This window comes from Adiantum capillus-veneris, chromosome 20 (assembly GCF_014529385.1).
Source record: "Adiantum capillus-veneris isolate H3 chromosome 20, ASM1452938v2, whole genome shotgun sequence".
NCBI lineage: Eukaryota > Viridiplantae > Streptophyta > Polypodiopsida > Polypodiales > Pteridaceae > Adiantum > Adiantum capillus-veneris.
In genome coordinates this window covers 151567121-151582144 of record NC_140950.1, presented here as the reverse complement: position 1 = coordinate 151582144, position 15024 = coordinate 151567121, and the positions used below count along the sequence as shown (strand labels likewise).

Genomic DNA, 15024 nt, shown 5'->3' with positions numbered 1-15024 from the left:
TGCAAACTCAAGAAAGCACTTTATGTCCCTAAGCAGGGTTCAAGGCAAAGTTTGATACTTTTATGCAATCCTAGGGTTTTAGAAGGAGTCTAAGAGAATCATTGCTTGTATACAAAGAAACTCAATGATGATTGTTTGCTCATTCTCATTCTATATGTAGATGACATGCTCATGACAGAAAAGTCCACTGAGGAGATTGCCAAATTAAAGCAAATGTTGAACAAAAACTTTGCTATAAAAGATTTGGGCGAAGCGAATCATTTTCTTAGTATGCGTATCAAGAGAGACATGAAAAGAGGCATTCTTGAGTTATCTTGGGAATCCTATATCCAAAAATTCTTGTAGTGTTTCAATATGCAAGGGGAGAAGGAAGTTAGTTCCCCACTACCGTCATATTTGAAACTTAGCAAGGAAGATTCTCCCAAGTCAGATGTTGAGAGAGCAAAAATGGCAGGTATGCCATACTCTTCAACTATAGCTAGTATTATGTATGCTATGGTAGCTATGAGGCTAGACATTGCATTTGTAGTGGGGGTGGTTAGTTAATATACCGCTAATCCTGTTAAGCAGCATTGGATAGTGGTGAAATACATCCTCAGATACTTGAAGGGTACATTAAGCAGGTGTTTACGCTTCGATAACAGTGATGCATCTATCGCTCGTTACACATATGCAGATTATGCGGGTTGTAGAGACATAGGACTTCTACATCTGGTTACATTTTTCATATTTGCAAGAGAAGCCATTTCTTGAAGAACATCTCCCCGAGATTGTACGTCTTCTTTAACCACCAAGGCTGAGTACGTTGCAACATTAGATGCCAGCAAGGAATCTATATGCTTGGCATGTTTAGTGGGAGATCTAAACATTTAGCAGGTTCCAATATTGCATTAAGATAGTCAGAGTGCCATTGCTTTGACAAGGAATCCTGTGTTCCATTCCAAGTCGAAACAGATTGAAGTGAGGTATCAACTCATTTGGGATGCATTGACAGATAAGCATTTAGAGCTTGTTAAGATCCACACTGATGACAATCCAACATATGCTCTTACGAAGAGCTTAGCTACAAAGCGGTTTTCATATTGCATCGAGTTAATGGGTGTAGGATGAACAGATTTGTATAAAAGTGAAGCTGTCGTGCTTCATGATTATACATACTAGCTTTAGTCACCATTTACGACCACATTGAGTTGTTGGGTAAAGGCCCTGTGGCTGATCGCTCGGACATTTCCCTATACTTACTAACTCACTAACCCTATTTGACTTATACAAAAAGAATAAAGAGACACACATTATGCTTGTTCTATGATGTGTGTTTCCCCAAATACTCTCCTCTCAACTTCTCCTTCCTCTTCGTGCACATGCATGCGCACAGGCTACCACGTCCTAACAGCCTGCTCTGTGGGCTCGCGCGTGCGGCGGGGGCAGGGGGACTTGTTTGGCCTTAAGAAGTGCATTTATGAATTTCTTAGATTTCTTAGACTTTGCCCAAGAACTTGGAGAAAGTCCGAGGCTTTATTGGCCTTACTAAGTGCATTTACGGATTTCTTAGACTACCCCCAAGAACTTGGAGAAAGTCCGAGGCTTTATTGGCCTTACTAAGTACACTTACAAATTTCTTTGATTTTTTAGACTACTCCCAAGAACTTGGAGAAAGTCTGAGTCTAGATTAACCTTAAAAGCGCATTTGGGGGGGGGGGGGGAGGGGACAGGGGGCATTTTTTTAAAGGGAAAATTACCAAAATACTACTCTAATTTGTGGAAATTCCCAAAATACCCCTCAGATTTCAAAAATTCCCAAAATACCCCTGGTTGCGACAGTAAATTTCTCCAAAAACAAAAAAATTTGTAGCTTTTCATAAGAAGAGTGATTGTCTACCATGCAGAATGCTAAAACTAAAATTTGCGTTGGTTATGTAGGCTTTGGAGATGAATTCCTTCATTATTTTTAGACATAATTGCCTTTTTTTGGGAGCTAATTTGCAAAAGATTACATGCTAAGCACTTAAAAACGGATCTCAATTGTCAAACAAGAATAAAGATTAGAAAATCTTGAAGATCCAACGAAAATAGATAAGGGGTATTTTGGAAATTTTTGAAATTTGAGGGGTATATTGGGAATTTCGACAAATTAGAGGGGTATTTTGGTAATTTTCCCTTTTTTAAATGCCACATGAACTTCTAGACTGCTTGGATTATCCATTTCCCACATGTTGCCTCTTCAACTATTGTACGTTGCCGTGCACTCATTGTAGAGGTGCCACTAGCCAGCGAACCTACACTATCCCATAATTGGCATAGCCGCTCCATGTCGCGCTATGTTCGCCATTTCAAATCCAACTTTGCTTTGCACAAACAAACAAGTGCTAAGATAATTTACTAGTAGAACCTCCTTTATGGAAGAATAACCATTTGCCGCAAGTTCACTGACGCCTGTATGGACAAAAAATCATGTCCAAGGCTCTAGGAATGCAATATTCAAGTGTAGGTGTGGGTATGCATGTGTGCACAACCACACCAAGGCTTGCCAAATTTTTTTTTCCTAACCAAAGAAAATAAGGGCACACTAAAAATTCTTATAGTTTTTAGGTTAAAGCTTGAAGCATTTGCTGGTATCTATACTATATATTAAGGAGACTGGTCTTTCAGTGCCACGTGTCGCAATTTGCTTTATCCGGTTACAGTGAGGACAGTGCGCACACAGGGGGAGAGAGAGAGAGAGAGAGAGAGGCGGCCGAAGGCTGCCGGCCACACTAGTTTACATTGGAACGTGTAAAATTTTGCCAGTTTTCTTCAAGGCAAGCATATAATCTACCCAAGATTTTGCAATTTTAACTCGTTAAAATTATACTGAAGCCAGCTTTTTTTTTTTGGTGTGTGTGTGGTTTTTGGGGGGGGGGGGGGGGGGGGGTGGAAAGCCATGCACTCCACTGTCTTTTGGTGTCCCTTTGATCGATTAGCTAATGGTTACTCTGTTGTTTTGATGAGGGCATAATTGCTTCCTCCCATTTGTCTTTGTGTGCCTTTATATAGAGGGGATCACTTTACTTGAGAAACAAGATGGTGATATGGATAGTACACCTTGATTGAGCTTTACTCGAGCCTCATGGAAGATCCATGTAGCATCCGCATGGCCAAGGTTGAACCCCCACGTGGACACATCAGCCAACGCTACCCCCGCCACCCTCCTCAAAGTGGTGCTTGCTGCTCTTGCCCACAACGTTTTACAACTCCATGCCAAAACAGCTGACGCACAGCAAGGGTGGAACCCCGGCCTGTGCGAATCCGCTCTAACCAAGGTGAGATCAACAATATGGAGGACCAAGGTGTTCTCATTCTTATCAAAAAGGAAAATTTCTCTCTTATAGTACACCAGTGGTCCATACCAACCTACATGCCTCTCTCTTTCCTTCGCCCCCCCCCCCCCCCCCCCCCCCCCCCCCTCCGAACTCTCTCTCTCTTTTTCGCTCCCTCACTTTTGGCTTATAGCCTTCATCTCGCAGAACGTGACACGTGTAAATGATCACTCCCTCCACCATATTATGTTAGTAGAAGTAGAAGTAGATACTTTGCTTGTGTCGGAAAAAGAGAATGTGTGAGAGGTCCTAGAAGCTACAGAAGTAAATACAGAGCTAGGAACCTAGCACAACACATACCCTTACATTCTCAACAGAAAAGGAAATAAAGTTTTATGAGTTGCTCATTACTATCATTTTCTTCCAAAAGCAATGTACACTTGTCCCAACTGGCCTTGAAAGAAAAAAGTAAAGAAAAGAGGATTGGGTCCTACCAAGCTAAACTTCTTTCACACTTTAAAGCCTTTGAAACATTTGGTTTCTCTGCAATTTTGAGATGGATGGATGATTAGCCCACAGTTCCAAGAGGTTTTACAAAAGCACTTATTTTCAACACCAATTCGCAATCTTTACTTGCATTAAGAAAAGGCATGGTGTGTGAAGAGAGATCACATAAGGTTAAGACACTTTCAATGTTTCACACTCCCAAACTTACAGCTCCTTAATGATGCACTTTCACCCTTCCTATGACGCATCAGAGATGCCATGCCTGCTCCGGATGGCCAAATAGTCTGATTGATGCCAATGGAGTCCTTGCTAATAGCTTGAGTGTCTGTGTGGGAAGTTTGATCAATGATTCACTACAAATTTTTCATTTCTAGAGAAACCTATCCGGACAAATATCCTTCTATCTTTGCCATGCCCCATTTGCTCAAAGCAGACTTACTCAACAATTTAAGGAACAATCAAAGACTAAAGCTCAATGAAAAAACATTCGTTTAAGGAAGGCACAAAACCTCATGGAAGTAAAGCTCAATGCACATGCCAGCCTCCTGCCAAAAACCCAAACTCAAGCATGCCTTCAATCCAAGGCTGATAATGCGGCTCGTTAGAGCCTTCTCAACATCCACTACGTGCTTGGAAGAAGTGACGACATAGATGATAGGACTAAAGGTTCTCTGCTTGCATAGGGAATGTCATTGATGCCATTTGGAAAATCCCATCTTCCCCTTAAAAACAAAGCATTTCAGCTCTTGTTTGTCCCCCCAACAGTGCAGGCACAAGCTTCTGGAGGAGACCTTCATCACGGCGATGAATTGAAGAGCCGGCATAATGTCTGCGCCTTCTGGCTCTTACCTTGGCAAAACGTGAACTTTTGTGGGCAATCCACAAAGCAGTTGTCCACAAAGCTTGCGGACATGGAGCGATCCGAAGCCACGTGCATGAAAGGTGCTGGAAGTGGGCCTGTCAAGTAATTTCCATCCAGCATGAGCCTCTCAAGCGGCTTCATGTCCTCTGCATTGGCTATTGCCTTCACCCCATAACTTCGTGGGATAACCCCATGAAAGAAGTTATACCGCAAAGAGAGTGAGGCTAGCTCTCTCATACCTGCAAAAATGCTGGGGAGAGGGCCTGATAACATGTTGTAGCTTAGGTCTAACGCCACCATCCGGCTCTTCGCAACATGCTTTGGATGTGCCCTCAGCTGGCTCAGCTTATTCATTGACAGATTTAGCTGTTGCAATGTTGGATGAGCCAACATAGCATCACCGACACACCCGATGAATGCATTGTTGCTTACATCGAGCACATTGAGCTGGTTCAGGGTTGCTATGCTTTTGGGTAGCTTGCCAGAAAATTCATTGTTTCTCAAACACACTGAACATAAGGAGGGTGGTAGCTGCCTTGGGAACGGGCCTGACAACCGGTTGTTGGACGCATCTAGCATTTGTAAGAGACCCAACTTCCGGAGATCAGGGAAGGGCCCACTTAGCTGGTTGCTTTCGAGCCGCAGCTCTGTGAGGTAGGAGAGCTTGTTCAGAAAGGGGGGTATTGAGCCCACCAGCTTGTTATGCGCAAGATTAAGGCTTTGTAAGTTGTGAAGCATCAAAATGCTGTCAGGTATGGATCCACTCAGATTGTTGAACGAAAGGTCAAACATCATGAGTTGGGAAAGCATGCCGATAGAAGCAGGGATTTCAGCCCTGAGTGCGTTCCCAGACATGCGCAAGAAGCGCAGACCAGTGAGGTTGCCGAGCCAAGGGGAGAGTACCCCTGCATAGCCAGCATCGTCCAACTGCAAGCTTGTGACTCTTTCATAAGCATCCATCGATGCATTAGGCAAGACCGATGTATGTCCCCCACTTGTGCAGTCTATCCCACATGTGAATTGCTCTCCAAACCTGCTTGTACATGGGTCTACATTGAAATCCCAACTGCCAACACACGATGTTGCATCGATTGTCGCCGCATCAATGCTGGCTTTCACTTCTTTGAGGGCTTCAATGTCGTTAGGGTCTGTGATGGCACTCACTTGGGTACCACTGTCACAGCTCAAAATAAGCATCGCCACAACCATGTGGATCCATGTTGATGTGGTGGCAAGATGCAGCTCTTTTCTCATCTGTGATGCCTCTTTGATGCAGATGTGGATCTGGGTTTGAGGTGTGTACGCCGCAATAGACTTCTCAGCTGAAAAGCTTACCTTGGCGCAAAGCTAGATCAGAATCACATACGCCGATACCAAACTGCTGGTTGCTGTAGTCTGGAAGAGGCACCCACGACCGAAAAGATGCATTCTTCAAGCCTCAAGGAGGTGATTTGAATGTTGCGAGACCACTGATGTGTGGATGTGTGAAGAGCACAGAGCTTGATTACGCAGAGAATGCTAAAAACGACCCATCAAGATGACCTTCTGAAGAACGCAAAATGCATTTTTGGGAAAGACAGACGCCTCAAAAGAATGGGAGGGCAAATTCAAAAACTAAAGATGAAGCTCACAGAGACGAGTACGTCGAGTAGTATAATACTTTAGTGATTTAGAATGAGAGCGCGTATATCTAGTGTGTAGTTTAGCGCTTTGCAGCTGCTTTTGAGAAAGGCTCACCAAAAACATTCTTTGCAAACGTGGGCAATACACAGTCGTTAACCTCATGTATGCGCGCATGCCTCTCTCTCTTTCTCTCTCTCGCACGCGCGCGCGCGCACACACACACACGCACACACACAAAACGTGCTTGCAAAGTTGGTCACCAACATAGAACGCTGAAGTTCAGCAAAACCAGCAATGGAGTTTCGCCATGGCCCCTCCTAAACGGAAAGGAAAGGAGTCAAAGTTTGAGGACACATTGTGCGTGCGTGCGTGTGCGTGTTAATCTCGGCGTGTTGGCATATTTGTGAATTGTATTTATCGTACCTGAACTGCCTCATGTTGGTGTCAGGTGAGCACTGTGGATTCAGTGTGGAATCGAGGACATCCCAGAGAGAGAGAGAGAGAGAGAGAGAGAGAGAGAGAGAGAGTGCCCACAGCCACACGCGTGAGTTGCCACCCAGCCCAACGACTCAGGACCTAAAGGCTGACTCTCTCTCTCTCTCTCAATATGTGTAACATTGTGTGTAGCCTAGCGGTGGTGTGCGTGCTCTGAAGTGTGCTTTGCTCTGCATCGTACATCAGAATCAGAAGAGCGGGAGAAAGGCTGCTGGGAGATGGGTCCATTTTTTATTCGCATCATGAAAGAGGCCACATCATGATGAGTCATGTGACCCTCCTCTGTTTTTACCTTGTGCATGAATGTGTACATTCCCCCCAGCCTTTTCTTTTTGCCCTTTGACGTTTTAAATTCACAAGCCAATTAATTTTATTTTACTATGCTGTTTCCATGCCAATTCATATATGGTTTTATTGGCAATTTGGCACTGCCTGGGCCCTGATGCAGTTGTTATAGCAATGTTTCTGATATTTTACTACAAAAGTGTGGCCTTCATGTTGAGACGAGAGAGAGAGAGGACAAACTCCACCACACAATTCTAGTCCCTTTGTTGTGCGGGTTTCTAGGCTCTTGCCTTCTAGTCTCTTCGCTAGAGAGAGAGAGAGAGAGAGAGAGAGAGAGAGAGAGAGAGATATGATATCAATCCTACGTGCTCTATAGCATGCAAGGGGAAATCAAAAACTTAGGCTCCTCTCACACTGGGGCACCTGTCCCTCTCTCACTTTGGGCGTGGCCTCAACAATGCAGTCACGTTGGAATGATTTAACAAAAAACGCATTTCTGTCCAATGAACCAGCATTAGCCAAGTGGTAATGTCTCTAGATTTTGTGTTGGTTGCCAGAGTTCAAGGCATGTGGAATTCCTTCACCCGTTGCCTTTTTGCAAAAAGATGGTCGGGGAGCTTTGCCTGCCCCTTTGACATGGGCACGAGGCCATGTTATACTTTTGGCTCGACAAATGGCTGCCGGCCACCTCGCCATGGTCAACCACTAACCGCCCCAATGTGACATAGGCCTTAGGGCTGCCTCTGCAAGATAACTGAAGATGATATTTCAGCGCAACAAAAACCTTGGTTCATAGAAGCTAATCCCCCTCTGTGACTAGTGTGGACTGGCCATGAGAGAGAGAGAGAGAGAGAGAGAGAGAGAGAGAGAGAGAAAGAGAGAGCTTTTTTAACGTCTATGTGAGGCCGAAGTCGGCCTATGAGACAAATCAAGTATACATGTGTCTATGTCTTCTGTCTATCGGAAAAGAAAAAATAGTTTAGCCTGATACAAAATAAAAGAAGGATGTCTGGGGTGGGTGATGAAATCTATGGGGATGGGTGGAGCACTAGTAGTAGGAATATGTGCATGTCTATATGCTGAGGGTAGTACAACCATGCAAATGCATTAGTCTAGCTAGCTCCATCCTGTGCTAATGGGGCAGGGGGGGGGGGGGGGTTTCAATGTAGTACATTGGGGGGTCGGAGCAAGAGCGCCCTGATGAACACCCCTGAGGGAGCCATCCTCTGGGATCATCTCTCCTCGACAGTTCGATGTGCTTGAGTCTAGAGGTGACCACCTCTATTGGTCCTCCTGGTTGCTCGCCGAGCAGCTCTGGAGGTGTGGAAGATCATGATCTTGGTTTTCCTAAGATTCACTCTGAGTCCCCTGTCTGTGCAAAACTCATCCAAAGCTCTCAGATGGCTCTATAGGCTCTCTAGTTACTCTGAAATAAGTGAAATATCATCAACATATAGCATAATGTGGACTGTGGTACCTGCTACGTCCAATCCTGCTCGTAGGATGTAGTCGAAGATCTTGTCGATGTAGAGTCCGAAGAGGGTTGGGGAGGGGGGGTCTGTGCTTCTTCTGCACATGTCGGAGGCCGAGGACTTGCCGAACACTGTGTGCGAGCCACGAATGGTTGCAAGCACACAACCAGACTGTCCTAGTAAGCTCAAAGGGGACAATGGCCCGACAATGGTGTGTCACTCACTGCTCTACACTTGCCATCGTGAAGGATTCCGTGCGGCGAAGAAGAGGGAGCCGCCGCGGTCGTGCTCAATCGCCTCACCGCCGTCGATGCCGCCGCAATGCTCGATCACTCTCTCTGTCTCTCTCTCTCTCTCTCTCTCTCTCTCTCAAGCGCGCTCACACACACACACACACACACACACACACACACTCGGGAGCACATGATGGAGAAGAAGGTAGAGGTAGAGCAAGAGCACTTCTTTAGCATGCACCTCCAAAATGAGGATTTTAGGTCAAAATAGATCTTTTATATGAATCTGACCCGTTCACACATGGACGCACCTACGCACCTATAGGACCGACAAGTCCGGTCCATGACTCAAATAGAGTGATAAGGCATCCGCCAAAGGTGATAGGGTGTCCGTAAGTGGTTAACATGCTCCCTTCCTGATGTAGATTCCGTCCTCGGAAGCTAATGAGGTGAAGCTCGTTCATCTAGGTGGAAGAGCATCTGAGATTGTATGTCTTTAGCTTTCTTCAAACACTGCAAAATCAACCAAAAATGGCATAGTAATTGTATTCTCATCGAACATATATAATAAGCACTGAATAAGGGCACATATTGATTGGTAACATAATATTAAACAAATTTTCAGCAGTAATCATTAAACTGTAACATAATCAAACACATAAGCACTTGTAAAGGTCAAAAAATAAACAAGTTTAGGATCGCTAATTTAACGCGATCAAGAGGTACTAGAGATCAACTATTAACACCATGGGCAAGTTTCTTAATTCTCTTTGGACAATCAAGATATTTAATTGCGAGAGTAAAGTATTTTATGTCTGAGGGCTGACTAGAGGCTATACCTAGAAGACCTTCTACTTAAGCTACAGTAAAAGGAATTGCATATGAAATCATTTCCTGAATTATTCTCTTTGTTTGACTCCCCAAAGTGTTTTCCACATTGATTCAATTTTTGACGTGTGTGCTTATTTTATACGCCTTGGGCTTTTCACTTCTCACAAAAAAGTGCCCACAATGGGAACCTCTAGGGCTCTAGTACCATAGGCAATACATGTAAGTGAAGTACCAAGTCAACCTGGGATTTCTCTTCCAGCTTAAGATTTTATATTTTTGGCACTTGTTTTTTTGTTTTTTTTGTTTTTCACTGTATTTCAATTTTGTAACTTTGGGGGTCATATTGACACTGTTATCCTCCCTAGGCTCATCACAATAGTAAACTCCCTTTATAATACTTAAGCTAAAGGTCAAGAGGGATTAAGCCCACTAGAAAGCACTAATCTATTGCACACAATGCTTCATAATATTGGATTAAGAACCTAAAGTAACCATAGACAATTAGGAAGGCATTTTCCATGGTATTAGGAAAAGATCTCTAATGTCTATCTCGATCAAACCAGCTTAGTCAGACTTCTTGATTCATAAACCTAAACAAGGGACTATGACATAAAATTATATTGCATCTAATGTTTAATACTAAGCAAATGTGCTGAATATTGTGCTACCAATCACAGTTAAAGCAGACAAACATAGATGAGAAAAAAGACAAGAGACAATGATAATGGACGAGAAACACTTGTTCGTGTTGATAATCGTGCTTGATTTGAAGAGTGAACTAGACAAAGATTGCATGAAGTTCAAAATCCCAACTATTGCAATGCGTTCCTGTATACACTAGAAAACACAAGGGATACCTCTAGGAGGTACATCAGTGGGAAGAGGCACCAACCTTTGTTGAACACAATCAAAACAACATAAAGAACCCTAACCTAAGTATTACCACCCCCCTAGAGGGTCAAGAAACACGATGTTATATAGATGGGCGGATAGCCCTAAGTCTAAATCCCTTTCCTCGACATCGTCAAGAAAAATAAAGTCATCATCAGTGAGACCATACGTGCCATCCGTGTAATCATGTAAATCTTCCTCATCAATAGATGCACATATGTTCACTAAGAATGTCACTAAGGCTATATATATACATTCCCTAAGATTGGGGGATTGAGAGGTCAGGGAGGTAAGAGGGGAGAAGTGAATGATGGATGTTAGCAAACACTCCCCCCTTCCTTGGGTAAATCATACCTTTTCGAATGATGTCGTCACCTTTTGAAACCAAATTTTCCAAGTTGTAATGGGTGCAGACTTTGACCAATAGTTTTTCACCACCCTAGGTGTTTCATATAGTTGCAAGGGTGGTAAGGTACTCTTCCATGATTTTACTTGAAATGTTGTTTTAGGTGATGAATTTACAATGGGAGGTGCTATTCTTTCCTTGTTTTTTTTTACATTTTTGGTGGTAGGTGGAAGTTGTAAATAAGTTTGTGTTTCTGTAGAAGAACTACATAAAGAGCAAAAAGCTTCATTTGTTTTTTCTATGTTTGAGCCGAGCGATACAAGTCGTTCTTGCTTGGGTACCCAAACTAGCTCCGGATCAGGTGTATAGTATTCTGTGATCTTTTCCTTCCCATGGTCTTCAATCAGCTTTATCGTGACAGAATTTGACTGACATGCATCTATAGGTAACAGGTAAGAGCACAATTTACGTTTAGGAACCCAGATTTGATCATTCCCTTCATTGTAGCCTTGGGCTTCCAATAGTTGTTTAGAAATTGAATGCAACATTTTCTTACATTTCTTGGAGCGAGTGGGACGTCTCTTACAAGGCTTCTATTTTTTAGCGTAAGGAATGGTCGCTAAAGAAGCTTTAGGGACCCATTTGTATGTTTTCTTTGTTATATTACGATGTCTTGTGTGTCTCATGCTTTATTTTTAGCTACAGAAGTTGAAGCTCTAGAGGGTTGGGCTATAGGTACAAATGATTCAACCTCTTGGACATGCAATGTTTTGGGTTGTATTTCCTCAGGAGGTGATATCTCAGGGACTATCACTTGAGTGGCAGGGCTAAGAGTTGGTTTCTGCGTTGTGACACTCCCTGTCCCCCAATCAATAGTGCATTTGGTTGCTAACATCCACTTGGGTCCTAGGTTTATATTGCCTCCCATAGTTTTAGAAGGCATGACCAAAAAGTCTTGAGCTATGACCCCGTTGTCATAACCAGCATAAGTGTGCCAGATTCAAAAAACAATATTTTTCTTCTTGTTAATAATCTTGACTTGGATGGTACTCTCAGATAGAGATGGATTTCCTAACTGACACCACACTCCATATGATAGCAGATTATATTTAGCATCTGTGTCCAATAAGGAGTTCTATAGCACTTTCCCATAGGCACTATTTAACTCGATAGGGTATTGTAGAGGTGTGTCAGAGTCCAACCAATCATCCTATGTTTGAACTTGAAATGCATGTGTAACTCCAAGGTTGACCTCTCGTTGGCGTCAATATGTTGCTGTTTCTCCTTAACTTAGCTTGAACTTGTATCTTTTCCAATTCTGCTTGTGCCTTGGCTTCCTTTTTTTTAGTGGATGGCACGTAGCTCCTCTTGGCCCTAAAAGATCATAATATCTTTTAAATTTAATCCCATTGAGGAATCCAATGGTTTCAACTCTATCAAGAGTTTCCACACGAACGGTACCTTGTAGGGTGATTTCGCATACTCTATATGGTCCTTTCTCCGTACGATTCAACTTTTTCTTCTCGTTACGCACTCCATACATAAGGAGTTTATCCCCAACCTTGATATCCTTGCTCTTTAAATGACGGTCAAACCATTTCTTCCTCCTATCTTTCTTCACAAGTGCATTTTGCACTGCCAAATTGTCTTTCTTGATCTAACCTCTCAAAGATATATAAACGCTCAACTAAAGGGTTACCATCCCAACCTTCTTGTGAAGCTACCTGCAGACTAGGAATTACAAACTCCCACGGCATAACTAGTTCTTGGCCATATGCCATCTTGAATGGTGTACAATTATTAGCCACTTTGTAAGCAATACGATAAGCCCATAGAGTTGATGTCAGCTTCAAATCCCAATCTTGCCTTGGCTTCCGCCCACTTTGTCACATAGTTAGTGGCAGCAATAATATATCGAAAATGAGTGTTACAATTTGCCGGACTGATTCAGCCTACAATGTCTAAACCCGATTTTTCAAATGGTTGAGTCACTTCAATAGGATGTGAGGGCATCTTATGGTTTCATTATGTGATCTTGTAACATTGGCATTCATCACACCCTTTTGCAAAAAGTGATGCATCCTTGTGTAAGGTAGGCCACCAATAGCCTGATTGCAACACCTTTCTAGCGGTTAGTTCTGATGAAAAATGCCCTCCGGCTATACCCGTGTGGGCTTCCTGCACTATGTATAAATACTCATCATCATGAGCACAACGTCTAAGATTATCAGCCTTCCTTAGCTTGTTGAGAGTTCCTGCAATTAGAGAATAAGGTTCACATTCCTTTAATAGTTTTTGAGCTATATCCTTATGAAGCTATTTGGGTGGAAAACCATTAACTAAAAAGATCACAATCTTCTACTCCATTCATGCATGGTCTTGACTAGGAACAAGGAAGTATCGAGAAATTCATCATCGTTTCTAGTAGGGGCTTCACCATTGGGTATGCGAGGCAAATGATCCACCATGACATATATTTTATCGGGTCTCACCACAACGGTAAAATCAAACTCAAGAAGAATTAATAACCATCGTGTAATTCTTCTCGACGAACAAGGTTTATTCACTAGATACAAGAACGCTTGATGATCCACATAGAAAACAAACTTGTTGGCAAAAAGGTAGTAGCAAAATTTCTTTATTGCGTACATCATAGCTAAGCCTTTCCGCTCTATAGTGGTGTAGTTTCTCTCAACATCATTTAATTGAGGACTTGCAAAGCTAATGGGGTAGTCCAATTTATGTTCTCCAGGTTGAGCTAGAACACACCCAATAGTAAAGTTTGATGCATCAATATGCACATGGAAAATTACATTCCAATCGGGCACTCATAGGATGGGAGCACTTGTCAAAGCATTTTTTAATAACCATTAGCATGGTCACACTCCGCGGTCTAGTGGAAATTAATAAGAAGCTTGTACAATGGGTGAGCTATCTCGACAAAGTGTGAAATGAACCGCCGATAATAACCAACATGGCCCATGAACCTTTGAACTCCTTTATAGTTTGTAGGTGGTGGAAAATAGAAAATGGGTTTAATTTTTCTCTCGTCTGTGGAAATCCCATGTTTGGACACTATATGCCCTAAAATGACTCCATGTTTAACCCAAAATTGGCATTTGAAAGGGTTTAAAGAGATGCGACACAATCTGCACTTTTCAAACACTTTTCGTAAACATGATAAGTATTCTTTCCAAGAAGAATAAACACAAAGGTCATCTAAGAAAGCTTTGAAAAACTCTCTTCAATATTCTCTAAAAGCAGTGTTTATTAATCTTTAGAAGATAGCAGAGGCATTGGCTAAGCCAAAATCCATAACACAAAATGCAAACATTCCAAACTCGGTTATAAAAGCAGTTTTAGCTTGGTCCTCTAGTGTGATTGTGATTTGATTGTAGCTAGAGTACCCATCTAAAAATCTATAAGCTTCCTTCCCTACAACTCTTTCTCAAGGTGACATGTTCCGAATATGGCAAGGGGTAATGGTCTCTCCTAGTGGTGGCATTGACCTTCTTAAGATCCACACACACTAAGTTTTCCATTATTTTTTGGCCCAATAACTATTGGAGACACCCATTTTTGAGTGCTCAATAGAGTATATGAGTCCGCATTTGACAAGATTTTCAATCTCTTCTCGAACAATCTTTGCATAATTAGGATTCATTGGGTAGGGTCGTTGCTGGATTGATTTAGCCATGCTATTCATGGAAATTGTGTGTTGCACCACGGAAGGTGGAACACCTTTCATATCATGATATGTCCAAGCTAATATATCCTTGAATTCCTTGAGAAGCTCCTTAAGTACATATTCCTCAGTCTCTGTTAGATCTTGGGCAATGAAAATAGGTTTGGACTCCTCACCCGGGTCTGCTAACTCTATTTCCTTAACTATCATTGGACCATCATAGACTCCGTTACTTCCATCGATAGTGTTCTTTGGGATTTGTATACACAACCTTACGCTACTCCGGGGTGTAGGATTTGAAATACTCAGGTGGATGATGTAAATTTGTGGGGTCTTGTTGTTCTATGGATTGTGATTTCTCTTCTGCTTCCTTTTGTTGTTGAGCTAGCTCTCGATTTTGTCGTCTCCTTACAATACGGCTCAACTTTGGCTTCTCTGTAGCTTTTAGCTGTGCGGTGTCAATGGGTTGTGGACTGCACCACATAACATTTTGAAGGT

General features: G+C 42.6%; 1 protein-coding gene across 1 annotated transcript; it reads right to left on the bottom strand.

The window, feature by feature from the left end:
* Positions 1–3969: 3969 nt before the first annotated feature.
* LOC147433410 (uncharacterized) lies at positions 3970–7020 on the bottom strand. Its single transcript, XM_086492979.1, has 2 exons — positions 6712–7020; positions 3970–6605 (listed from the first exon to the last, which is right to left on the bottom strand). The coding sequence occupies exon 2, from the start codon at positions 5917–5919 to the stop codon at positions 4600–4602; it is 1320 nt and encodes a 439-aa protein (XP_086349105.1). The 5' UTR covers positions 5920–6605; positions 6712–7020; the 3' UTR covers positions 3970–4599.
* Positions 7021–15024: the final 8004 nt, after the last annotated feature.